The sequence below is a fragment of the Pristiophorus japonicus genome, chromosome 16 (assembly GCF_044704955.1).
Source record: "Pristiophorus japonicus isolate sPriJap1 chromosome 16, sPriJap1.hap1, whole genome shotgun sequence".
Taxonomy (NCBI): domain Eukaryota; kingdom Metazoa; phylum Chordata; class Chondrichthyes; family Pristiophoridae; genus Pristiophorus; species Pristiophorus japonicus.
Window position 1 is genome coordinate 16,071,278 of NC_091992.1, and position 27,481 is coordinate 16,098,758.

General features: G+C 46.4%; 1 protein-coding gene across 1 annotated transcript; it reads right to left on the reverse strand.

The window, feature by feature from the left end:
• Positions 1-2,014: 2,014 nt before the first annotated feature.
• Positions 2,015-26,167, reverse strand: LOC139226919 (NLR family CARD domain-containing protein 3-like). Its single transcript, XM_070858011.1, has 5 exons — positions 25,849-26,167; positions 20,723-22,352; positions 4,418-4,501; positions 2,724-2,807; positions 2,015-2,102 (listed from the first exon to the last, which is right to left on the reverse strand). Exons 1-5 carry the CDS (start codon positions 26,165-26,167, stop codon positions 2,015-2,017), a joined length of 2,205 nt encoding a protein of 734 aa, XP_070714112.1.
• Positions 26,168-27,481: the final 1,314 nt, after the last annotated feature.

Here is a 27,481-nt window from a genome sequence, read left to right on the forward strand (position 1 = left end):
CAAGCCGCCTGGCCGAGGAGGTCCTCAGGCGATGATTCATTGGGGGGTGGGGGAGGGCGGGGGGGGTGCTGACGGCCGAATCGCTGCTTGGACGAATACGGGAGAGGACGGTCCCGAGGTGGGAACGTGCATCGAGCCAGAAGCAAGATGTTGCTGCTGGCTCTCATGTGGTTGGCAATGGGGGTGCGGCACCTTGGGGTGCAATGCGTTGCTCCGGGACCACTGGGAGCCCTCTGCCACCAGTGTTGCTGGGAACATCCCTTCCATGTTGTATCTTATTTGCTGGACAAAAACTCGGTGCCAACTATGTTCTTGGTGCTGAGTAGGCTTTTTGCTACTGGTGAATCTCTGTCGTTCCTCCCACAACAGCCAGACAAGCGCACACCACAGCCACACATTCTTTCAGTGCCTCTGAGCTCCCCCTCTCTCTGTCTCTTCTTCTGCGCATGTCATGATGACCCTTGACCTCCTGAATCGCGGGAATCGAGCGTTGCCATGCCATTGCTAAGGACGGCCACACTTTACGGCAGAAGGTCAAAAAAATTTAACGCTGCCGCCCATTTGACATCGCTCGCGGTAACACCCATTTTCAAAAATGGAAACTAGGTGTTTTGAGAGTGGGCGAGAAGCCGACAATCTGAAAACCCTTTATTACCACCCACGCCGGAAATAATGCCCGTTTTTGGGCGATAAGCTCAAAAGTGGAGGTTCTAGCCCCGTGAAACTACCGAATTGTCTTAAAAAAAAAACCTCATCTGGTTCACTAATGTCCTTTATGGAAAGTTAAATCGCAAAAAAAATATCTCACTCACACTTACCTCATGCCGTTATTCCTTCCCTTAGCTCCCCGGGACAGCTCTGCACGCCAGCTTTCTCTAGCGGGGTCGCTAGGAGGTGCTACGGGTGCAGTGCAGACCAAATGTTGTATCCCTGTCGATACCGGGGGCGTTGCACACCGGCGTGGCGCTCCCGGGCGATACTCCTCAGCGCCGCCGGTACCGGCACACTGAATTTGCCGAGCGGCGTTCGCGGCAGCAAATCCTGTGGCGCCCCTGTAATGTCTCTTACGAGGGGCGCTATCCAGCTGAATTTCTCCCCCGTGGAGTCCTACATCTCGGAAGCTATCTGTCATGTTGGGGATGGGCATATCTCTCTCCATTATTTCAGCACAGGCCACAAGTACGTTCCTTTTAACCAGGTTAACAGCTCCATTAAAATAGCAGTAAGAAGAATGTCTTATGAAGTTGTTAAACATTCACCTTTTAATAACGACAGCCGTTATTTCTCGACCCCAGTGTAGAAGTTTAACCTTTACGCACTCGCACATACAAGGAGCACACAGGGAACGTGCCTCGTGCACCCAACCTTTTGAACTGTGTTAAGTTTACTTCTTTCCACTCAGCATTTGACTTTGTTCATCCCGAAAGTCCTAAGGAACTCCTCGGAAATGTTTTCAAAAAATCAAAACTGAAGACATCGAATCTCTCTCGGTTAAAAAAAGAATGCCCTGGTTCGGTGAGCATGATATAATTGTAAAACCTGTAGCTCAACCTGTGACTGATTCTGGATACAGGACATCTCTGTTAAGATGTATTTATATCACTTTTCATATATTTTTTTCATTCTCGGGATGTGGGCGTCATTAGCAAGGCAGGTACTTATTTCCCCATCCCTGGTTGCCCCTGAGAAGATGGTGTCTGATACGATTGAGTGGCGTGCTAGGCCATTTCAGAGGGCAGTTAAGAATGAACCACATTGCTGTGGGTCTGGAGTCACAGATAGGCCAGACCGGGTAAGGGCGGCAGATTCCCTTCCCTAAAGGACGTGAGTGAACCAGTTGGGTTTTTACGACAACCTTTTGTGATTACTTCCAGATTTTAAAAATGAAGTTCTGAAACTCACTGGATTACTAGTCCAGTAATATAACCACTACACTACCTTACTGGCAGATTAATATATTGTCTTAATGTCATCATTGGCAAATGCTGCCAACATAGTTAAAGTGAGATAAACTTCACGTCATGATGATCAGATCTCGCTTCTTTCCCTTCGCTTTCTCCATTTCTTCTATTCCCAGAGGTCCAAAGTGGTTGTTGTACAAACTAACAAAGAAAGATAGCATTGACATTTCATTATTGCAGTCAGTAGCAGGATGCCATTTCTTAGAGCAAAATGATCTAATTCAACATTTCCATGCTCTAGGTATTTTCTAGTTTCTTTATCATCTTTCAGCTCGTGTTCCATCCCCAACAGGCCTCTGGTGATGCCATTCAGTGGCCAGCCTCCAGGGGGCGTGTGAGCAGTTTGGGCTCATTCATTGTGATTTTAACTGGCCTTCCTGAGAGGGTTCATCCGCCAGTACATGAACTCTCCCATCTAATTGTATTTTGAACAGCCCCCGCGATTTGTCGTAGTAGATTATTCCCAACATAGAAGCACTTCTCCTGACAGAACCCAATCAGCCAGGGGCCAAGAAATGTGGGGGGTGAGGATGGGGGGGGGGGGAATGAGGGCTGTCATTTGGAAAATAATGTATGAATAATTTGAGACATGATGTGTTGAGTGTAGCAGGCCTAGGAGATACAGGGGACTTTGGACCTATGGTTCCCAAAGCCCTCCATCACTGGGGTTTCCGTCACTGGAGAACATCCATAAATACAGCATCAAGAGTAGGAAACCTGTACACAGACTATGGCTGTAGGGAACGTTTATCCATCACTTACTTGAGTTGTTTAAGAACTGTATTGGACATTAATGCTTTGGACAAGTAAAAGGCGCCTTCATCTTCAATCACATTCTCTGCCAACCTGTTAATGACAAAGAAGAATGTGAGAGTCAGCGATCATTTACTTACTTCAGATTATGTGAGGCTGCTTGCGGTGAACGGGACAGCCATCCACATTGGCTGGGAGGCAGTAGAAAACACCAACAGAATTAGTTCTCTCGCACAAAAATTCATCATAAGCTCCACAATTGATTGAGTTGGTAAATTGAAGGCACAAGACACCCTGTCGTTGTGCCTGAAGGAGACATAAGCTCTGGGAGATACCGCTGCTGAGATTGGCAGCCAAATGCTTAATACGTTCGCACGAGGTTCTTCTGTCCGCAACTAAATGCAGACATTGCTTGTTGTAAACGGTTTATTATAAATGGGTTAACACCTCTGCTAAATTCGTGGACAAAGGAATAGTGAGCGGATTGTTAAGGCCTTGTCCAGTGATAATGATGGGAAGCAAAGGGCAGCTGTGAATGACCTGAAGGTCATGGTGTTCCCATGATTTTGCTGCTCTGGCCCTCCTTGACATTAGTGGTAGCAAGGCTGGGAGGTGCTGGTTATTTATCTCATTATCGTTTGTGGGATCTTGCTGTACACAAATTGGCTGCTGTGCTTTGCTACTATTTAAGTGACTACACTTCAAAAGTGCTTCACTAGCTGTGAAGTGCTTTGGGACATTCTGAAGCAGTCAAAGGAGCTATATGAATGCAAGTTCTTTCTTTACTAGCAATGGCATCGCCTACTGGAATTCCATTGTGCTGTGTCACCAAACCCCATCACTGCCCCACCATTAGCCACCACGCTCACCATTGTCCACTGAGTGCATCATTGTCCATCGTGCCCACCATTGTCGACCATACCCCATCCATGGCCATTGTGCCCATCCTTGGCCACCATGCTTCATCCTTGGACACAACATCCCATCCTTGGCCACAACGCCCATCCTTGGCCACAACGCCCATCCTTGGACACCACATCCCATCCTTGGACACCACATCCCATCATTTGTCATCACGCCCCAGCATTGGTTATCGCTCCCATCATTTGTTAACACACGACATTATTGGCCACCAGGAAACATTTTTTTGTTTTCCTCCTCCCTAGATACTGAAACTAGAAGATTGACACTATGACACGATTGGGTAGAAGGACCAATCAATAATAAATCGATCAGTTAATTTGTTATCAGTCTGGTCTACTCAGAATGTGGCGTTTAGACTGTCTTCAGGACGTTGGAGCACTTGGGTAGCAAATCGAGCTACAAGCAATAAATGTAGGAATTTGATTTGTTGCAGAATATTGAGCCAAACAAGACCACTTGCCTTAATAAGGTTTACAGAGCCAGTTGACGAAAAGCAACTTAAACAAGCTCAGGTTCACTCTGTGGGTCATGAACCCATTACCATGCAAGAACTTGAGGGCACGTTCGACCGAATGGTTAATTTTAAGAATTTAATGTATCCAAATAGTCCAATCAATAATCAATAGAGTGCTTGATCGTCAAGGTGACCTATGTTTCTTTCTTTCACGGGCCCCAAGCTGTAGAAAAAAGAAGGTTCCAACCTGAGGTTGCAGCATTCCACAGCCACTGTTAACACTAGCATTGTAAACACTAGTTAAAGGTGATAGAATCATACAAACCCAATATAAGTGAGGGTACAGTTCTGTTCTATAACGGCGGCTATTTCTTTAGCTCCTTTGTCTCCTATGCCATTCCACTGAAGTCTGTCGAAAAAGATAAAGAGAATTTAGGGCGGGAAATTTCTACATTTCAACTCACTTGTATTTCTAAAGCTATAATGTGGCTGGTTATTAAGAATATTCAGGTTTGCGTAGTCCAGTGCTTAAAGTTGCAGTTCACACCGCTACCCTTTCAGTCAGGTTGTTCTGACATAGAGCTTTTTAAAATTCGTTCATGGGATGTGGGCGTCGCTGGCAAGGCCAGCATTTATTTACATCCCTAATTGTCCTCGAGAAGATGATGGTGAGCTGCCTTCTTGAACCGCTGCAGTCCGTGTGGTGAAGGTGCTCCCACAGTGATGTTAGGGAGGGAATTCCAGGATTTTGACCCAGCGACGATGAAGGAACAGCGACATATTTCCAAGTCAGATGGTGTGTGACTTGGAGGGGAACTTGCAGGTGGTGGTGTTCCCATGCGCCTGCTGCCCTTGTCCTTCTAGGTGGTAGAGGTCGCAGGTTTGAGAGGTGCAGCTGAAAAAGCCTTGGCGAGTTGCTGCAGTGCATCTTGTAGATGATACACACTGCAGTCACAGTGCGCCGGTGGTGGAGGGAGTGAATGTTTAAGATGATGGCTGGGGTGCCAATCAAGCGGGCTGTTTTTTGTCGATGGTGTCGGGCTTCTTGAGTGTTGTTGGGGCTGTACTCATCCAGGCAAGTGGAGAGTATTCCATCACACTCCTGACTTGTACCTGGTAGATGTTGGAAAGGCTTTGGGGAGTCAGGAGGTGAGACACTCACCACAGAATACCCAGCCTCTGAACTGCTCTTGTAGCCACATTATTTCTGTGGCTGGTCCAGTTAAGTTTCTAGTCAATGGTGACCCGCAGGATGTTGATGGTGGGGGATTTGGCGATGGTTGAATGTTAGAAGCCAACTTGCTTAAAATGGATAGTCAACGTCATCCATAACGTAGCCCAGGCTCATTTCACTGATAAACAGTTTGTGCGCTTACTTCATCAGCTCTGTTCCAGTGCTCCCACCAATTACAGAGACAGAGATCAGGGTGAAGTGGAGCCATGGAGTGCCGATCTCAAACTCTGCTGCAGGAATTTGATGATATTCCGGACAGGCTTGAGGGACTTCAATGGAGAGTAGAATCGGGCGAGGTATAAAACCAGTATTGTGCCCGATGCCCAATCAATTTCCCGATGCGCGTGTTAGGTTAAAATTGCCCTCAGCGCAACAGTTATTTTTTAATTAGCTAAGTTTCCAGCTGTATATTGAAAAGTGTCTTGTAGAACAACAGTGGGACACCAGTAGCTTTAATGCACTTGTGTCCCATTTTGGGACTTTCAACCATTTTACTGTGTCAGCCGTGGCTCAGTGGGCAGCACTCTCACCTGAGTCAGAAGGTTGTGGGTTCAAGTCCCACTTCAGAGACCTGATCACAAAAATATAGGTTGGCACTCCAGTGCAGTGCTGAGGGAATGCTGCACTGTCGGAGGTGCCGTCTTTCAGATGAGACGTTAAACCGAGGCCCCGTCTGTCCTCTCAGGTGGACGCAGAAGATCCCATGCCACTATTTCAAAGAAGAGCAGGGGAGTTATCCCCAGTGTCCTGGCCAATATTTATCCCTCAATCAACATCACTTAAAAAAAAATACAGATTATCTGGTCATTATCACATTGATATTTGCGGGAGCTTGCTGTGCACAAATTGGCGGCCGTGTTTCCTACATTACAAGAGTGACTACACTCCAAAAGTACTTCATTGTAGCTGTAAAGCGCTTTGGAAATCCTGAGGTCGTGAAAGGCGCTATAGAAATGCAAGTCTTTCTTTTTTAAACCATGGAAGGGGATGGGTGTGAATTATATATTGAGAGCTAAAATGAGACGACAAAGGTTTAAGGCGGGGTCGGTAGGAAACACGGTTGGCATCATCGCCCGTCAGCTGACTGAGAGCTGCGAATGGCATATCGACTAGTTTGTAGCACTAAAAGGAGACCCAAAACTGAATAAAGCCCCTGCCTAAAATGAAATAACTGTATGGTGTTTGAGACAAGAATCCCAAGAGGTGGTCCAGTCTTGAGTTGAGATGATGGATTATGGTGCCATGTGACCCCTCAATGAGATTAGTACCTTTTAAACCATCACCCAGAAATCCATTGTTCTCTATGCAAACCACTCATTACATCAGCCGATAACCTTGATTGTCTTAAGTGCTTTCAAGCTCACTGCTACACATTGATTATTCTGTATTTATTTTGCATCTTAATATGAATTTGTAAATAACCCAGAAGAAGTGGGACTCTAACTATGCTATTTAGGCCATCAATTATCGAGTCAGTTTACCGAATTAATCGTACTGTCCCAGCATACACTTCGCATTCGTATTAGACAGAAAAGCATCGATGTCAATTACAGAGAGATTTATTTGATCAGAAGCCGTGTAATGTGCCGGGGATGGTGTCTCCTGTTACTTTATTAATCGCATCACGTTGCAGCCACTGATGTCGAACAAGTGGCTCGGACTGGTTCCGCCCAGTGTGCATTCGTTGTTGTGTTGCTTCCTTCTCTCCCCGCTGGGTCACCCTGTTCCTCCAGAGCCAGCTCCCCTCCAGTATCACGTGCGAGCGTCGGCAACGAGGGGGCCATTGGGCCTCGTTCGCCGTCGGTGCCAAACCGAGATCTGGCCGTGCGACGCTCATCACTCTCCATTGCAGAATGGATGGGAAATCGAGGGCAGTGCATACCTGAATTTCCAGTCGGAACTGCCAGACGGTGTGGCTGCTCATAGGTAGCGCAAACTCCGATAATTCCCCCCGCCCCGCCGAGTGTCAGCATGCTATTTGACTGTGTGGGGGAATGGGGGAAGCTTGCACAACAACCATCATCATCTTAGGCGGTCCCTCGAAACAAGGATGACTTGCTTCCATGCCAAAAAAGGATGAGTTCACAGGTGTTTCGATGAAGGACCTGAACTACATCCTCAAGGGTGGGCGATGCCTGTGTGTGGATTATTTTAACGTGTGGTGGCCGTTGCACACCAGCCACCACACGGGCTTGACAGAGCCAGGTCTTGGTCCAAGTGGCAAGGATTACCCAAGACGACTGGAGACCAGCTCTGTTGCACGGACCGAGTGCGCGCACGTATCGCAGTGTGGGCTGGGCCCGTGCTGCCCCTGGGCCCTCGCCTCTTCTGGGCCCCGAACCCACGCCTCCCCCGGGCCCCGATCACGTCGCTCTACAGTCTCTCGCCGCTCCTTCGCCCCCGACCTCGCCGCTCCTGCTGTACCTGCCCACGCTCCAATCACCGACCTGGACCTGGTCCCTCTTCGCTGGCGTTTCCCTCCTGCACCAGCTCGCGCTGCTCCCTGGAGTAGTGCGCCTCCACGCTGCTCCCGAGGCCGCTCGCCGCTCCGCACGACAACCAAGCCCAATCCAGCCCTACAACCCTCTGAGATCTCTGCGCTCCGTCAATTGTGGCCTCTTGTGCATCCCCGACCTCCTTTTCCCCAGCACTGGCGGACAGTCCTTCAGCTGTCTAGGCCCCAAACTCTGGAATTCCTGCCCTAAGCCCCTTCGCCCCTCTACCCCTTTAAGACGCTGCTTAAAACCTCAGCAACCAAGCTTTTTGTCAACAGTCCTGATGCCTCCTTCTTTTGGCTTAGTGTCAATTATTGTCTGATTAGGCTCCTGTGACACACCTTGGGACGTTTTACTGAGTTGATGGTGTGACAACAAACACAAGTTGTAACCCGATGGTCACATGAGCAGTTTTCAGTAGGAGTCACTAGACACGATCGAGAGCAGGAACCCTGGCTGTTTTTTATATTTTCTCCCTACTTAGCTCTGATGCTGTAATGCCACTTGTGGAGCGGCGGCCAATGGGCAGCGTGGCGGTGTACCACGGCAGGGTACAGCGCGAGCTGGTGCAGGAGGGCGACGGCAGCGAAGAGTGACGTCATCAAGGTCCAGGTCGGTGATTGGAGCGTGGGCAGGTACAGCAGGAGCGGCGAGGTCGGGCCGAAGGAGCGGCGAGAGACTGTAGAGGGACGTGATCGGGGCTCAGGAGAGGCGTGAGTTCACGGCCCTGAAGAGGCAAAGGCCCAGGGGCATCACGGGCCCAGCCCACACTGCGATATGTATGCGCACTAGGTCCGTGCAGCAGAGCTGATCTCCAGTCGTCTTGGATAACCCTTGCCACTGGACCAAGGCCTGGCTCTGTCAATCCCGTGTGGTGGCTGGTGTGCAACGGCCACCACACTTTAAAATAATCCACGCACAGGCATCTTCCACCCTTCAGGTTGTAGTTCAGGACCTGGAATATTAGGTCCTTCATTGAAACACCTGTGAACTCGTCCTTTTTGGCGTGGAAGCAAGTCATCCTCGTTTCGAGGGACTGCCCATGATGATGATGATGGTGCCTCCAACTGTTGACCTGCATGAGAGCAACGGATCCAGCACAGACCGGGAAGGGAACCTGCGGCATTTGCTTCTGCATGGCTTCGTGCTGCGTTGGGCACTACCGTTCTCCGGGGAGGGGTTTACGCCGGATTTTCGGCCAAAGGCACGGCAGATGATCGGGGGGGGGGGGGGGGAGAGTGCTTCCCTGCGGAATTTAACGGCACGTGTCTCCAATTTTCCATACGCTGCTGTCGGGGGCTTCCTCGGGAGGGGGGGGGATGAGGGGAGAGATCGGAGGGAGAGTCCACTGCTCTCCTATAACCAGCTAGCATCCAGCTCCACGGCTCCACTGAAGGAGGCCACCAGCAGACCAACTCTCGGGCATGGCATGAGGGACGTCAGCGGCATGAAGGGGAAGGAGGAGAGGGGAAATGAAGAAGAACCTGCACTTATATAGCGCCTTTCACAGCCACTGGACATCCCAAAGTGCTTTACAGACAATGAAGTACTTTTTGAAGTGCAGTCACTGTTGTAATGTGGGAAATGCAGCAGCCAATTTGAGTACAGCAAGCTCCCACAAACAGCAATGTGATAATGAGCAGATAATCTGTTTTTTGTTATGTTGATTGAGGGATAAATATTGGCCAGGACACCGGGGATAACTCCCCTGCTCTTCTTCGAAATAGTACCATGGGATCTTTTACATCCACCTGAGAGAGAGCAGATGGGACCTCGGTTTAACGTCTCATCCAAAAGACGATATCTCCGACAGCGCAGCACTCCCTCAGCACTGCACTGGAGTGTCAGCCTTGATTTTTGTTCTCAAAGTCTCTGGAGTGGGACATGAACCCACAACCTTCTGATTCAGGTTAAAGAAAGAAAAAGAGAATCATTAAAGACAATCATGACTGATTCCCTGTTTAAACGCACATCAGATATTGTTATGCTGGTGTTCGCAGGAAGAGAATTGGCAATTTACGGGCCTCCGAAACCTTAAGTAAGCTTTTTTTCCTTGAGATACTTAGAGGCCTGTCTTGTATTTCAAGTGCTTTCTGTGTACATTGGTCGTGTTTTCCTTTGACATCTCTCAATCTGAATCACAAATTTACTGATTATCCATTACTGTCGGAGAGGTTTTCTTAAATCAAATGTGGATGCAAGGGTTTCAAAACTCTCACCATGTGAGTGCAAGTGCTGGGAAGTGTTCACACTGCAATTTTGATAAACTAGTATTGCTTGCTGAAGCATGCTGTGTGCTGGTCCTCTGAAAGAAACTGTGAAGCTGCAATATATTCCCAATGTAACTGTATCGCGTATCGCTCAGCACAGCAACACAGTCTCCCTTTGCTTCTGAGGACAAACCTTTGACAACACAGCAACATTTGGATTATATATGGAGACGTGCTTGCTGCTGTGTTTCCATCTCCGTCCCTTCTTCTCTCTGTATCTCAAGAGGCAGTGTCACAATGGCAAGTGGCGTAAAGGAATTTTTTTTTAAAAAAGAGGGACAAATAACATTTTAACCTTTGAATGTGTTTTGCAGCATTCTGATGAAGTCTAGGGATGGCTGACACAAAGTGTGTGGACATGGTGTGAGGGCAGGACCATACTTGGTTATATTGCAGCTCCCCACCCCGCCATGGTTGAATGACCTATCTGGACTCGCACATGAATGACTGGCCACTTGGTCGATGTACAAGAGGATCGCGAGTGGCGGGTGTTATTTATGCAACACCTTGTAACCAGCATTCTACCGCCACCAGAGGGCGCATCTGTTGGAGTCCCAAGGGATCCCAACATCCCTTGGGAGCACTGCATATAAGCAGGTCTCCCATGCTGTGCCAGCACTCTGGAGTCAGAATAAAGAGACCAAGGTCACACTTACTCAAGTCCACAGTACTCAGTCACATTGCTTTATTTGAGGCATAACAACGGGAAAACCGCATGTCGGCGCCAATCACTGCTTTTAAAGGAGGGTGGATGAAGACAAGCGTATGCGGAGACTAGTACTCACTCAACCTCCCTGATGGTGGTGTTCTCCAACAGCGTCTGGGCGAGGCAAGAGATCCCCAGGTTGCCCAATGAGTTGCTGCGTAACCTGCGCACAGGAAAAAGACTTACATTTATATAGCGCCTTTCATGACCACCAGACGTCTCAAAGCGCTTTACAGCCAATGAAGTACTTTTGAAGTGTAGTCACTGTTGTAATGTGGGAAACGCGGCAGCCAATCTGCTCACAGCAAGCTCCCACAAACAGCAATGTGAGAATGACCAGCTGATCTGTTTTTATGTTGATTGAGAGATAAATATTGGTCAGGACACCGGGGATACCTCCCCTGCTCGTCTTCGAAATATTTATCTTTTACGTCCACCTGAGAGAGCAGACGGGGCCTCGGTTTAACGTCTCATCCGAGACGACGGCACCTCCGACAGTGCGGCGCTCCCTCAGCACTGCGTGGAGTGTCAGCTTAGGTTTGTGTGCTCAAGTCGCTTGAGTGGGACTTGAACCCACAACCTTCTGACTCGGAGGCGAGGGTGCTACCCACTGGGCCACAGCTGACACAAAGAAGGAAGCCGTTGGTTTTACGGCACTGTGCTGAACTTTCTGAACGGTGTCAAATCCCCAGTGAGAAGAGCTTGCCTCACATACACAAGGCCGGCATTGTGTCAGAGCACAGTCCACCGGTCCTGCAGCACACGGAGATGGAGACTCAATCCTTTGCCTCACTAAATTGCCGCCCTCAGCAGTTACGCTGGGATGGGGCGGGGGGGGCAGGAGGGGCAGAGGGCGAGGGGGAACTGCGCTGCATTGAGGCCAGCTGCTTCCCTCTGGAGAGAGGGGGAACATGAGAGAGCCAATCGTAGCCATTTAAAGAGGCCTGGAAACAAAGAGCACAGCTTTAATAAGATTTAAGGTGATTGGCAAAAGAACCAGAGGCGACATGAGAATTTTTTACTCTGAGTTATGATGATCTGGAACACACTGGCTGAAAGGGCGGTGGAAGCTGATTCAGTAGTAACTTTCAAAGGGGAATTGGATAAATATTTGAAAGGGAAGAAATTGCAGGGGCTATGGGGAAAGAGCAGGGGAGAGGGACTCATTGAACAGCTCTTTCAAAGAGCCGGCACAGGTACGATGGGTCGAATGGCCTCCCTCTGCTGTAGGATTCAATAACAAGTATCCCACACACATGAGAACATAAGAAATAGGAGCAGGAGTAGGGCCCTTTGGCCCCTCGAGCCTGCTCCGCCATTCAATAAGATCATGGCTGATCTGATCTTGGTCTCAGCTCCACTTCCCCGCCCGCTCCCCATAACCCTTGACTCCCTCATCAATATTGTCATTGTAGATGCTGCATAGGCCACAGACACAAGGGCACTTGGGAGAGGGTACAGGGATTCAGTAGCCCTTGATAACCTTCACAGTGCCAAAAACCTAAGGGATAATGCCACCCATACTGAAGGCTTCCTAGTCAGCTCATCAGTCAGCTATTGTAGAAGATCTCATCTTGTACAATAAAGTCTTTTTTTTTTCCAGAATCAAATTTTGTCCTCTTGCACATCCCTGATTATAACTGCTCAACCATTGGTGGTTGTGCCTTCAGCTGCCCGAGCCCCAAGCTCTGGAACTCCCTCGCTAAACCTCTCCGCCTCGCTACCTCTTTTTCCTCCTTTAAGACACTCCTTAAAACCTACCTCTTTGACCAAGTTTTTGGTCATCTGCTGTAATTTCTTCTTATGTGGCTCGGTGTCAAATTTATTTGTTTCGTCTTATAATACTGCTGTGAAGTGCCTTGGGATATTTTACTGCGTTAAAGGTGCTATATAAATGTAAATACAAGTTGTTGTTTAAAAAAACAACAAAACTGCAGATACTGGAAATCTGAAACACAAACAGAAAAAGCTGGAAAGGCTCAGCGGGTCAGACAGCATCTGTGAAGAGAATGAGCAAGTTGATAATTCAGTTGGGGACCTTTCATCAGAACTGGGGGATATTACAGGTGAACTGAAGTTAGAAAGGAACAGAACAAAGGGAAGAGCCCCCCCCCACACACACACACACACACACACATACACACATACATACACACACACACACACATACACACACACACACACACACACACATGCACGATGCGGCCCATCTCTTCTTTTTCTGGACTTCTCTTGCTCTATTTCTGGTAATGGGCTTCCATGAACATCTGTAATAATCCCACCTATTCCCAGGGCCGGATCTAGGGCCTGATGGGCCTGTGGGCAAACTGATCCCAATGGGCCGATAGTTATGTTTGTTCATGTTCATTACATTACGTATATGATTCTGATTCTGAGTATGGAAAAATGGGCTAATATATTCAACAATGAAAGCATATATTCTGTATCAAGTAGGTATATATTCTGGTTCTGGTAACATTGCAATATTAGATTCCTTTACATATATACAAATTTCTCTCAATACCATGTGAAATAAAACAGGCTAGTACACATTCTGTTCTATATATCGGTATATTAGTGTATAGAGGTACTTCTGTATATAGGTACATTAGTGTATATCGGTCCTTCTGTATATAGCTATAAACAAGTGAATCTAGCCTGTATAAACAATTATATAAAAGAACAATAAGAACATAAGAACATAAGAATTAGGAACAGGAGTAGGCCATCTAGCCCCTCGAGCCTGCTCCGCCATTCAACAACATCATGGCTGATCTGGCCGTGGACTCAGCTCCACTTACCCGCCCGCTCCCCATAACTGCTAATTCCCTTATTGGTTAAAAATCTATCTATCTGTGATTTGAATACATTCAATGAGCTAGCCTCAGCTGCTTCCTTGGGCAGAGAATTCCACAGATTCACAACCCTCTGGGAGAAGAAATTCCTTCTCAACTCGGATTTAAATTGGCTCCCCCGTATTTTGAGGCTGTGCCCCCTAGTTCTAGTCTCCCCGACCAGTGGAAACAACCTCTCTGCCTCTGTCTTGTCTATCCCTTTCATTATTTTAAATGTTTCTATAAGATCACCTCTCATCCTTCTGAACTCCAACGAGTAAAGACCCAGTCTACTCAATCTATCATCATAAGATAACCCCCTCATCTCCGGAATCAGCCTAGTGAATCATCTCTGTACCCCCTCCAAAGCTAATATATCCTTCCTTAAGTAAGGTGACCAAAACTGCACGCAGTACTCCAGGTGCGGCCTCACCAATACCTTATACAGTTGCAGAAGGACCTCCCTGCTTTTGTACTCAATCCCTCTCGCAATGAAGGCCAACATTCCATTCGCCTTCCTGATTACCTGCTGCACCTGCAAACTAACTTTTTGGGATTCATGCACAAGGATCTAAAAGAGTTTCATGCACAAGGACCCCCAGGTCCCTCTGCACCGCAGCATGTTGTAATTTCTCCCCATTCAAATAATATTCCCTTTTACTGTTTTTTTTTCCCAAGGTGGATGACCTCACATTTTCCGACATTGTATTCCATCTGCCAAATATTAGCCCATTTGCTTAACCTATCCAAATCTCTTTGCAGCCTCTCTGTGTCCTCTACACAACCAGCTTTCCCACTAATCTTTGTGTCGTCTGCAAATTTTGTTAAACAGAGGCGTTACATTAGCTGCTTTCCAATCTGCTGGTACCTCCCCAGAGTCCAGAGAAGTTTGGTAGATTATAACGAATGCATCTGCTATAACTTCCACCATCTCTTTTAATACCCTGGGATGCATTTCATCGGGACCAGGGGACTTGTCTACCTTGAGTCCCATTAGCCTGTCCAGCACTACCCCACTAGTGATAGTGATTGTCTCAAGGTCCTCCCTTCCCACATTCCCGTGACCAGCAATTTTTGGCATGGTTTTTGTGTCTTCCACTGTGAAGACCGAAGCAAAATAATTGTTTAAGGTCTCAGTCGTTTCCACATTTCCCATTATTAAATCCCCCTTCTCATCTTCTAAGGGACCAACATTTACTTTAGTCACTCTCTTCCATTTTATATATCGGTAAAAGCTTTTACTATCTGTTTTTATGTTTTGCGCAAGTTTACTTTCGTAATCTATCTTTCCTTTCTTTATTGCTTTCTTAGTCATTCTTTGCTGTCGTTTAAAATTTTCCCAATCTTCTAGTTTCCCACTAACCTTGGCCACCTTATACGCATTGGTTTTTAATTTGATACTCTCCTTTATTTCCTTGGTTATCCATGGCTGGTTATCCCTTCTCTTACCGCCCTTCTTTTTCACTGGAATATATTTTTGTTGAGCACTATGAAAGAGCTCCTTAAAAGTCCTCCACTGTTCCTCAATTGTGCCACCATTTAGTCTGTGTTCCCAGTCTACTTTAGCCAACTCTGCCCTCATCCCACTGTAGTCCCCTTTGTTTAAGCATAGTACGCTCGTTTGAGACACTACTTTCTCACCCTCAATCTGTATTACAAATTCAACCATACTGTGATCACTCATTCCGAGAGGATCTTTTACTAGGAGATCGTTTATTATTCCTGTCTCATTACACAGGACCAGATCTAAGATAGCTTGCTCCCTTGTAGGTTCTGTAACATACTGTTCTAAGAAACAATCCCGTATGCATTCTATGAATTCCTCCTCAAGGCTACCTCGTGTGATTTGATTTGACCAATCGATATGTAGGTTAAAATCCTCCATGATTACTGCCGTTCCTTTTTCACATGCCTCCATTATTCCCTTGATTATTGTCCGCCCCACCGTGAAGTTATTATTTGGGGGCCTATAAACTACGCCCACCAATGACTTTTTCCCCTTACTATCTCCAATCTTCACCTACAGTGATTCAACATTTTGTTCATTAGAGCCAATATCGTCTCTCACAACTGCCCTGATATCATCCTTTATTAACAGAGCTACCCCACCTCCTTTCCCTACTTGTCTATCTTTCCGAATTGTCAGATACCCCTGTATGTTTAATTCCCAGTCTTGGCCACCCTACACATTTCTGTAATGGCCACCAAATCATACCCATTTGTAATGATTTGTGCCGTCAACTCATTTACTTTAGTTCGAATGCTGCGTGCGTTTAGGTGGAGTGTTTTAATACTAGTTTTTAAACCATGATTTTTAGTTTTGACCCCTCCTGCAGCTCCTTTATATTCATACATATTGTCCCTTCCTATCACCTTGTGGTTTACACTTACCCCAGTGCTACTCTGCTCTGTTGCCTCCTGCCTTTTGCATTCTTTCTTGGGGTCCTGTTCATTTGAGCTCTCACCCACTCTAACTAGCTCAGAGCCCTCTCCTGGGTTCCGAATACTCCTCGCATTGAGGCACCGAGCTTTCAGGCTTGCCTTTTTATTACACTTTGACCCTTTAGAATTTTGCTGTACAGTGGCCCTTTTTGTTTTTTGCCTTGGGTTTCTCTGCCCTCCACTTTTACTCATCTCCTTTCTGTCTTTTGCTTCTGTCTCCATTTTGTTTCCCTCTGTCTCCCTGCATTGGTTCCCATCCCTCTGCCATATTAGTTTAACTCCTCCCCAACAGCACTAGCAAACACTCCCCCTAGGACATTGGTTCCGGTCCTGCCTAGGTGCAGACCGTACGATCTGTACTGGTCCCACCTCCCCCAGAACCGGTTCCAATGCCCCAGGAATTTGAATCTCTCCCTGCTGCACCACTGCTCAAGCCAGGTATTCATCTGAGCTATCCTGCGATTCCTACTCTGACTAGCTCGTGGCACTGGTAGCAATCCCGAGATTACTACTTTTGAGATCCTACTTTTTAATTTAGCTCCTAGCTCCTTAAATTCGTCTCGTAGGACCTCATCCTTTTTTTTACCTATATCGTTGGTACCAATGTGCACCATGACAACTGGCTGTTCACCCTCCCTTTGCAGAATGTCCTGCACCCGCTCCGAGACATCCTTGACCCTTGCACCAGGGAGGCAACATACCATCCTGGAGTCTCAGTTGCAGCCACAGAAACGCCTATCTATTCCCCTTACAATTGAATCCCCTATCACTATCGCTCTCCCACTCTTTTTCCTGCCCTCCTGTGCAGCAGAGCCAGCCACGGTGCCATGAACTTGGCTGCTGCTGCCCTCCCCTGATGAGTCATCCCCCTCAACAGTACTCAAAGCGGTGTATCTGTTTTGCAGGGGGATGACCACAGGGGACCCCTGCACTACCTCCCTTGCATCCTGTAGATACTTTACAAGATAACATTGCGAGACTTCCTATAAGAAAATTTCTCAATGATGTCTCCCGGTTCAATAGTACCCAATTCTATTCAGCCTATTTGGGAGGCCTTGTATTTTTTTTCCTACATTTATTTTGTGGGCCTGTGTTCTTTGGTGGGCCTGGGGCTGCAGCTCTATCCACCCCGTGGTTAATCCGCCCCACGGTTAATGGTTAATCCGCCCCACGGTTAATGGTTAATCCGCCCTGCGGTTAATGGTTAATCCGCCCCTGCCTACTCCCATGCCTACCTGGATTATATTCCTTCCCATTCCACTCCTGTAAGGACCCCATTCCTTTGCCTCCACCACTCTCTTATTGTCTATTCTATTCAGTATTTGCTGCAACTGTGCGGTCTCCTTTACACTGGGGAAACCAAATGCTGATTTGGTGACCGCTTTGCCGAGCGCTTCTACTTTGGCCTGTACGACACTCGGCTATCTGTCACCTGCGAGAGCTGACTGGGGGTGGGGGACACAAAGTCTGCACCACCTCACTTCCAGCAATGGTGCTACAGAATATTTAGCCAGCTTCCAAACAGTCCCTTTGTTGTTAACATCACGGTCGTCTCTCTCATTCTTCATTCAGGGTTATTGCAGCATGGTTTTTAACTGTCCTTGGCACTTTAGTGAGATCATCAGAAACGATAAAGGATGAGTAAAAGGATAAAATTCAAACTTGAGGTTTTTGATGAAATCCATAAAACACTTTGAGATTTACTGTTATGCTTTACAGTATCTCTAATTAAATTGCATTGCTTATATCCAACTATTCATATTTCTGTGGGCGCTGTGGCGATGGCCTGAACATGTTTACTTGGGTGTGACTGTATTGCTGCAAATCGGCATGTACTGAATCCGATTTGTGTAAACAGTATGACCTCCCCTGCAACACAGTACGTGCATATCATTTGATTAGTTAGACAGACACACATGCTGCAAGAGCAAAGTTCCCTATCAGGACATAAGAATGCAGGGAATAAGACAAGGTTGTTAGATTCATCAAAGTATGGTCCTTCCCAGGGGCGGATTAACCACGGGGTGGATAGAGCTGCAGCCCCAGGACCACCAAAGAACACAGGCCCACCAAATAAATGTAGGAAAAAAATATAAGGCCTCCCAAATAGACTGAATAGAATAGACAATAAGAGAGGAAAAACAAGACCGAGGAAAATAGATTCACTTGTTTATAGCTATATACAGAAGTACCTATATACACTAATGTACCTATATATACTAATGTATCTATATACAGACGTACCTATATACACTATTGTACCTATATACAGAACAGAATATGTACTAGCCTGTTTTATTTCACATGTTATTGGAAGAAATTTGCATATATGTATAGGAATCTAGTATTGCAATTTTACCTGAACCAGAATATATACCTACTTGATACAGAATATATGCTTTCATTGTTGAATATACTGGCCTATGTTTTCATACTCAGAATCAGAATCATGTACGTAATGTAATGAACATGAACAGATATAACTATAGGACCATTTGGATCATTTGCCCCAGGCCCATCAGGCCTCTAATCGGGCCTGGTGCTTCCACAGATCAATGTACCTTACTACAGGCCTAGACTAGCCGCTTAATCTCCTGAGGCGAAATCTCTTTACAAGTATTCCCTCGTCCCTAAAGTAACCAAGTAACACCCCAGAACATTAATCTATCCTCACATCTTTAGCCCTATGGCGCTGTCTCCAAACCGTGTCTCTTCGCCACTTCCCCACCTCACGAGCCATAGAAACATAGAAACATAGAAAATAGGTGCAGGAGTAGGCCATTCAGCCCTTCTAGCCTGCACCGCCATTCAATGAGTTCATGGCTGAACATGAAACTTCAGTACCCCCTTCCTGCTTTCTCGCCATAACCCTTGATCCCCCGAGTAGTAAGGACTTCATCTAACTCCCTTTTGAATATATTTAGTGAATTGGCCTCAACTACTTTCTGTGGTAGAGAATTCCACAGGTTCACCACTCTCTGGGTGAAGAAGTTTCTCCTCATCTCGGTCCTAAATGGCTTACCCCTTATCCTCAGACTGTGACCCCTGGTTCTGGACTTCCCCAACATTGGGAACATTCTTTCTGCATCTAACCTGTCTAAACCCGTCAGAATTTTAAACGTTTCTATGAGATCCCCTCTCATTCTTCTGAACTCCAGTGAATACAAGCCCAGTTGATCCAATCTTTCTTGATAGGTCAGTCCCGCCATCCCGGGAATCAGTCTGGTGAACCTTCGCTGCACTCCCTCAATAGCAAGAATGTCCTTCCTCAAGTTAGGAGACCAAAACTGTACACAATACTCCAGGTGTGGCCTCACCAAGGCCCTGTACAACTGTAGCAACACCTCCCTGCCCCTGTATTCAAATCCCCTCGCTATGAAGGCCAACATGCCATTTGCTTTCTTAACCGCCTGCTGTACCTGCATGCCAACCTTCAATGACTGATGTACCATGACACCCAGGTCTCGTTGCACCTTCCCTTTTCCTAATCTGTCACCATTCAGATAATAGTCTGTCTCTCTGTTTTTACCACCAAAGTGGATAACCTCACATTTATCCACATTATACTTCATCTGCCATGCATTTGCCCACTCACCTAACCTATCCAAGTCACTCTGCAGCCTAATAGCATCCTCCTCGCAGCTCACACTGCCACCCAACTTAGTATCATCTGCAAATTTGGAGATACTGCATTTAATCCCCTCGTCTAAATCATTAATGTACAATGTAAACAGCTGGGGCCCCAGCACAGAACCTTGCGGCACTCCACTAGTCACTGCCTGCCATTCTGAAAAGTACCCGTTTACTCCTACTCTTTGCTTCCTGTCTGACAACCAGTTCTCAATCCACATCAGCACACTACCCCCAATCCCATGTGCTTTAACTTTGCACATTAATCTCTTGTGTGGGACCTTGTCAAAAGCCTTCTGAAAGTCCAAATATACCACATCAACTGGTTCTCCTTTGTCCACTTTACTGGAAACATCCTCAAAAAATTCCAGAAGATTTGTCAAGCATGATTTCCCTTTCACAAATCCATGCTGACTTGGACCTATCATGTCACCATTTTCCAGATGCACTGCTATGACATCCTTGATAATTGATTCCATCATTTTACCCACTACTGAGGTCAGGCTGACCGGTCTATAATTCCCTGTTTTCTCTCTCCCTCCTTTTTTAAAAAGTGGGGTTACATTGGCTACCCTCCACTCCATAGGAACTGATCCAGAGTCAATGGAATGTTGGAAAATGACTGTCAATGCATCCGCTATTTCCAAGGCCACCTCCTTAAGTACTCTAGGATGCAATCCATCAGGCCCTGGGGATTTATCGGCCTTCAATCCCATCAATTTCCCCAAAACAATTTCCCGACTAATAAAGATTTCCCTCAGTTCCCCCTCCTTACTAGACCCTCTGACCCCTTTTATATCCGGAAGGTTGTTTGTATCCTCCTTAGTGAATACCGAACCAAAGTACTTGTTCAATTGGTCCGCCATTTCTTTGTTCCCCGTTATGACTTCCCCTGATTCTGACTGCAGTGGACCTACGTTTGTCTTCACCATCATGTCCCCTGGATTATTTGAACACCTGTCAGTCAGTCAGCACTGACCCAAGTTGGTTGGGAATTGGAGTGATAACAAATGTCTTACCTGAGTGAGTGCAAGTGCGTTATCCCCGATGAAAGCGCCACATAGCCTTCTGGACCTATCTTGCACTCTGATAGATCCAAATGTGTAGTGTCTTTGGCATTTGATAAGGTGTAAGCAATGGTAGCACAGTCTGCAGGCGACCGGCGAACAAGACTGAGGTCAATCAGTGGCCCTACACCACTAAAGAAGTTTGGAATCAGTTGTAATGCGGTGTTAGCATGGAGGCACTTCATGACGGTGAAGAGCTTATCTCCTTCCTGTTCCTCAGGTGCTTCGTGGTAGCTCCTCTTGATCCACTGCACCAAGAAACTACAGAACTTGTCATCCGCCTGATTTTGGTCAAAGTCCAGGAGCCCTTCCAGCAGGTGGCTGCAGCTTGTGGAGAGAAAGCCGCAGGTCAACGCAATGAGGTTGCTTGTAGTTGCTGAGAGGATGTCTGAGTAATCGCCGTCACCTCCTCTTGAAACAATTTCATGGATCAGATCGATGGATGCAAAGAACTCCTGCAGAGCTTTGCACGGGAAAGCATAGTGCGTTCTGACCAAAGTTAATGAGTCTCGTATTAAATGCTTCGCCACAAAATTAGTGGCGGTGCTGGATTGGTGGCATGGAATGTCAGGGGCACTCTTCGCCGAAGGGGGCGGATCTCCTCCCAGACTCCGTGAAGCCACCTTGGCGATGCTGAGGAGGTCGCTTGAGATTGTCTTCAAAATGCAGTGCATCTGTAGAAACGTGAGGTCCTCACTCTGGTACCTGTAAGGGCTGACGTGGTGCGCGATGAAGTATCTAAAATAGTGCAGCAGAATTTCTGATGTGGTGATGGAGCCTATCTCATGGATGTAGGTGAGGACGGTGGAGTGGAGGAACGCGCAGAAAGCAGGGATGCTGCACATGTCCCATAACAACGGATCCCCTGCGATGGCATTTCTCTGCGCCTCATCCATGGACTGTGCCCAAACTTGGAGTTTTGAAGAATCCGAGAACCCCTTTATTTCCACTAATTTGCCGAGCTGCGAGGCAGGGATACGTGACACCCCCTCGGGTCTGGTCAGAAGCAAAATGGAACCGTTTGCGAGCAACGAGCCTCGGATCAAGTGGTCCACCAGGTTGCTCATTGGCATCGGCTGCAACGGATTGCAACGCTTAGCCGGTTCCCTGGCGTTTGGGGGGTTGAGAAAATCTTGCACCCCATCAAATATCAGCAAGACAGCGTCGTCTGCTAAAGCGCAGAGGACCTCTTCAGAGGTCAGATGGTCACAGAATTTCCTGATCAGTTCCACGAGGCTGATGTCAACACCGGGACTCAACTCCTCCAAGAAGACATAGAATGCAAACTTGAAATTTGTGTACAGTTGAGATGATGCCCAATCCGAGATCATGCGTTTAACTAACGTGGTTTTTCCTGTACCTGGATGTCCTTCTATGATGACAAGTCTGGGAACCCCATCTCCCCTTGAAGAAGCTGGGGTGAACATCTCTTGTACCTTTATTTTCTTTTCCAGCGGGAATTTGGTTCGATGATGGCATTCAACCAACTCCGCTGGAACGCAATTACAATGGAGAATGAGATCTTCTGTCACAAGTTTTTTCTTGATGTGATTCCTGTTCTTTTCTGCAACGGAGCTGATTTCTGAAAAGGAGTAGGATTGATGACAGGCCTTGAACTGTAAACATAGCCTTTTATTTTGGCCTGAACTCAAACCAGTTAGAAGGGAGCTGATGAGTCTCAACATTGAAAATGACTTAACATGGGAAAAGAGAGAGAGGAACATTTGACTTCATGTGAAGTCAATAGTGGGGAAATGTCCTTCAGTATTAACCAATAATTTGTCTTCCTTTTGATTAGTTTATCTAAATTTGGTCGTAGGATGACATGAAATTATCGGAAATTCTGTCTGGTGAAGTAATCCCTCCCTCCTTCATTCCTCTCAGCCAATATTTGTCGAGACAACAGACAGGTTACCTGTTTTCCAGGCTTCTGCCAGTGCCACTCTGTAACTGGCAATTAGGCTGGCTGCTCCCTCCAGTCCTCCCTCCCTTCTTGGCACTAAGTGCCAGCACCTCACCCAGCACCTCAGCACTCTGGTATGGGATCCCACCATAGCGGGAAATTGCAGGTTTACAAATCGGCGTGTGAGGGCTTCATTGAGGAAATGAATACTAGTTAGCAGCTTATAAAGCAGCCAATTTAACCATCTCAAATTGATTAAAAACAGATCATATTTATAAGGCCGTCTCCATAAACTCATAAACTGTGTTATAGGGACCATGTATTGTGTGGTTACTGTATTAGTGAAGGAATTATATAAGCAGTGGCTGTTGTTGTCCAATAGTGTGTAGCATTAAATGGTTTCTCTCTTACTGAGGGATGAAGAAAATAATTGTAAATTCTGGAAATCTGTAATAAAAGCATTGCTATTGATAAAGGTTAACAACAACAACGTGTATTTATATAGCGCCTTTAACATAGTGAAATGTCCCTAGGCGCTTCACAGGAGTATTATGAGATTAAAAAAATTTGACACTGAGCCGCATAAGTAGAAATTAGCGCAGGTGACCAAAAGCTTGGTCAAAGAGGTATGTTTTAAGGAGCGTTTTGAAGGAGCAAAGAGAGGCGGAGAGGTTTAGGGAGGGAGTTCCAGAGCTTGGGGCCTAGGCAACAGAAGGCACGGCCACCAATGGTTGAGCGATTATAATCAGGGATGCTCAAGGGGGCAGAATTAGAGGAGCGCAGACATCTCTGGGGGGGTTGTGGGGCTGGAGGAGATTACAGAGATAGGGAGGGGCGAGGCCATGGAGGGATTTGAAAATAAGGATGAGAATTTTGAAATCGAGGTGTTGCTTAACCCGGAACCAATGTAGGCCGGCGAGCACAGGGGTGATGGGTGAGCAGGACTTGGTGCGAGTTAAGTTACACACATGCATTAATTTTCCATTAATACAGGCCTAGCATGGATCCCAGCCTTCGCAGTGGGACTGGGCAGCAAAAATTGGAATTTTTGTTACAAAATAATTAGGCACCAATTTAAAAAATATTAAAGCTTTTGAAATGCAGCTATTGCTCTGCTCTGGTGGAGTGGCCTTGGAGCCAGGCTGTTGTAAAATTGGGCGTCAGTCACGGAGTGAACTGTTACTTCGTCAAAATGTCAATTCTTTCTTCTCTTGATACAAAGTCCCGATAAGAAAATAACTTGTACTCGACTGTGTCTGGTTAGTTTGGCAGTATACTTGCTTTGTTGATTTCTGCACTGCCGCGATTGAGCACCAGATTTACTATTCGAGCCTAGATCCACTACTCTAGCCTAGATCTTGTTCAACTTCACCCTTACATTCTCACCACCATTCATGTATGCGCGTTGGCACCAGTTCTTGGCTGATGTTGGTTGCAGTAAATGTGCTGTCTTGTTTTCAGAGGAGTGGCTATTCAGAACACTAGCACAAAGAAAGTGAGCACATATCTATCAGGTAAGGATGAACAGGCTGGGTCTCTCTTCTCTTGAAAAGTGAAGGATGAGGGGGGACCTAGTAGAGGTCTTTAAAATTGGTGAAAGGTTTCGATAGAGTGGATACAGAGAGTGTGTTTCCACTTGTGGTGAGGGGGCAAAACTAGAGGCCATCAATATAAGATAGTCACCAAGAAATCAAATAGGGAATTCAGAAGGAACTTCTTTACCCAGGGAGGGGTGAGAATGTGGAACTCGCTACCACAGGGAGTGGTTAAGGCGAGTAGTATAGGTGCATGTAAAGGGGAGGCTAGACAAGCATATGAGGGAGAAGGGAATAGAGGGTTATGCTGATAGAGTTAGATGAGGAAGGATGGAAGGAGGTTCGAGTGAAGCATAAATACCGGCATGGACTGTTTGGGCCGAATATCCTGTTTCAGTGCTGTATATTCTATGTAATCCTCTGTGAAATCCAAGGAAAACATCCTACTTGTAATTGACTGGTCCCTCGCTATCAGGTAGGGCTCAATTTTCCCCAATGCCGTTTTTTGGCGTATTTGAAGAGTTACGCCTGTTTTATTTGGGCCCGACTACGCCAAAAAAAAAGTTGAAAGTTTCTCCATTTTAACTTGTGAACGTGGTCCGGCGCACATTGTCCTTAAGCTCTGTGGGTGGAGCCAAAGATCTGCGCCAAAAAGATCGGGTTGCCAGGGTAACGAGGGACACACTGCGGGCTGAGGCTGGAAAGTGAAACATACAACACATTCTGGCCAGCTCACAGCAACCTGCACAAGTACCTTGCAACTTACCAACATGAAAATATTAAAGAGTCTTCGTGCCAAAAGTAAACTGAATTGGAAAGGCCCCCCTGTCTCCCCCCCCCCCCCCCCACCGGTGCCCGGTGCTGCTCCTAGCCCGGATCAAAAGGGCGGACAGACCAGACCAAAAGCCCCAGATTAAAGTTAATTCAAGATTAAAGACAAAACGGAGATTGTTACAGTACTACAGAACCGGTGAGTAAGAGGTTATAATTACCCACTCTCTCACCCTCTCTGCTGCTGCTGTCCCAAGCCGTGGAACTGGATCTGCTGCACTGATTCTCTTGCCTGTGCTGATTTTGTTAACTGCCCAGAAGGTTTTTCAGAGGGGACACATACGCCGTCTTAAGAAAAATCGGAGCTGGCCAAACTTGCATAAATGGCCAGAATTGGCACGGGTGGCAGGTTACGCCCCCAATGAGGTAAACAAATCGTAGCCGAAAAAAATCCTACCTAAGTGAATTACGCTGGCGCAGAAACTTTGGGGAAACTTGGAGATTTTAATTTACTCAAAAAAAAAAATGGCTCATGCAAAAAAAACGGCGCAGATAATTGGGGAAAATTGAGCCTGTATAATGTAGGTTTTAGCTCGATAATATTCCTGCTGCCATTGGTGCTAGTGCTGGAGCAAACCTTTCATTTGATCCAGTTTGAGACTTAAACGTGCATCAGTAACATTACTTGCACTTTTGTACCAAGTCTCAAATACAGCCCAATGTTTATACCTGTTATAAGTACACTGCCTTGGATACGTGAGACTCTAAGTGAAGCATCAGGCAAAGTAAACTTGGGTTGCAATGTTATCTCCAAGGAAGTAAACTAACTACCTCGGACAAACTTCTCCAAAGTCTTACATATAACATACCTGCGGTGTATTTCTGACTGTTGGGTCTCAAATATTCAACACATTGACCGAAGAGCGAGACCTGGTCTGGCCAGATTTGATGTAACTTCAGCAGCATATCTACAAACAGCTGGCAGGTATTTCCACCTTTGGCCTGTACCAGGTCCAGGATCTCTCGTGCCTTTTCCGTGTCTGTAATCTTGGAATTGATGATTTGCTTGTCTTCACCGGTCACCAGTTCTTCAGCTTGCATATGATCCAGTAAAGTGGGAATGTTTCTGGACAGGCTGCGGATAAGCTCGACTCGGCAGGTCAGCAGGAGTCTTTCTGGACATGCCATGATGCCCAGTGGTCAGTCGAGCCGCCCAACGTACATTGCGAGGGTAGGTTCAGCTCTTGGTGAATAAATGTATCGCAGAAATGCTACTCCACACCATGCATCACTTGGTGAGCTTAAAATAGAAAGCAAATGAATACATAGAATATCTCATTAAGGGAGCCTCAGTTCTTGGCAGGAATAACAAATATATTATCTTCATATAGAAAGCTTAAAGGAGCGGTTAATTATAAAAGCAGAATGCCTTTCTGTTGGTTATTTATGCCGCATTATAAAGTTATCAAATGTCATGCTGAGTATCAGTTCCATAATCCAGTGCATTCATTTGTGTGGGTGCGTTGAGTGGATCTGTCCTCAGGAGAACAGCTTCATTGCCCTTGCAAGGGGTTGGTCTCCTTATAATATTGCGCAGAAACCATTAACGTTTCAGGTGAAATGGAGGCAAGAATGGACCACAGGCAGATATGTGATGGACAAGTGTTATGGGAATGGGAACCAGTGTGGTGGGCAAAAAAAAAGTTGGGGAGAGGGGATTTGGTTGTGACTGTACTGAAAGTTTATTTTGGCATTCGCCCTATTTAACACAACACCTACCTCTGAGTTGAGTTTGGGTTAACCTGGTTCCAATTCAAAAACCATAACCTAGTTGCTTTATAGCAGTGGCCAGAGGTTAGATTTCAGGATGAATCTGAGCTCTGCTATGATAACATTGGTATTGCATATAAAGAAGAAGGTTGCCTGGTCAGATGCAACAGATTCTGCAATGACTGAGCCTCCACAGCCCTCTGGGGTAGAGAATTCTGGCAATGGCTGATCATTCTATTTTTGGCAGCCGATGGAAATGTAAATGTGAAGTTATCCACTTTGGTAGGAAACATAGACGAGCAGGGTATTTTTTAAATGGTGAGACATTGGGAAACATTGGTGTTGAGAGGGACTTGGGTGTCCTTGTACAAGATTCACTGAAAGTTAACATGCAGGTACAACAAACAATTAAGAAAGTGAATGGTATGTTGGCCTTTATTACAAGAGGATTTGAGTACAAGAGTAAAGACATCTTACTGAAATTATATAGGGCCCTGGTGAGACTACACCTGGAGTATTGCGTCCAGTTTTGGTCTCCTTACCTAAGGAAGGATATACTTACCATAGAGGGAGTGCAACAAAGGTTCACCAGATTGATTCCTGGGATGGGGGGACCGTCCTATGAGGAGAGATTGAGTAGACTAGGCCTATATTCCCTCGAGTTTAGAAGAATGAGAGGTGATCTCATTGAAACATACAAAATTCTTACAGGGCTTGACAGGGTAGATGCAG

Bases quoted from the DNA above. Each gene is read 5' to 3' on its own strand.
- LOC139226919 (XM_070858011.1), bottom strand. From the start codon at position 26,167: ATGGCATGTCCAGAAAGACTCCTGCTGACCTGCCGAGTCGAGCTTATC. The intron at 4,502-20,722 runs GTAAGACATTTG...CTTTTTCGACAG, and splicing joins ACGCACTTGCACTCACTCAG to ACTTCAGTGGAATGGCATAG. The intron at 2,808-4,417 runs GTTTGTATGATT...TGTCATTAACAG, and splicing joins TGTACCCTCACTTATATTGG to GTTGGCAGAGAATGTGATTG.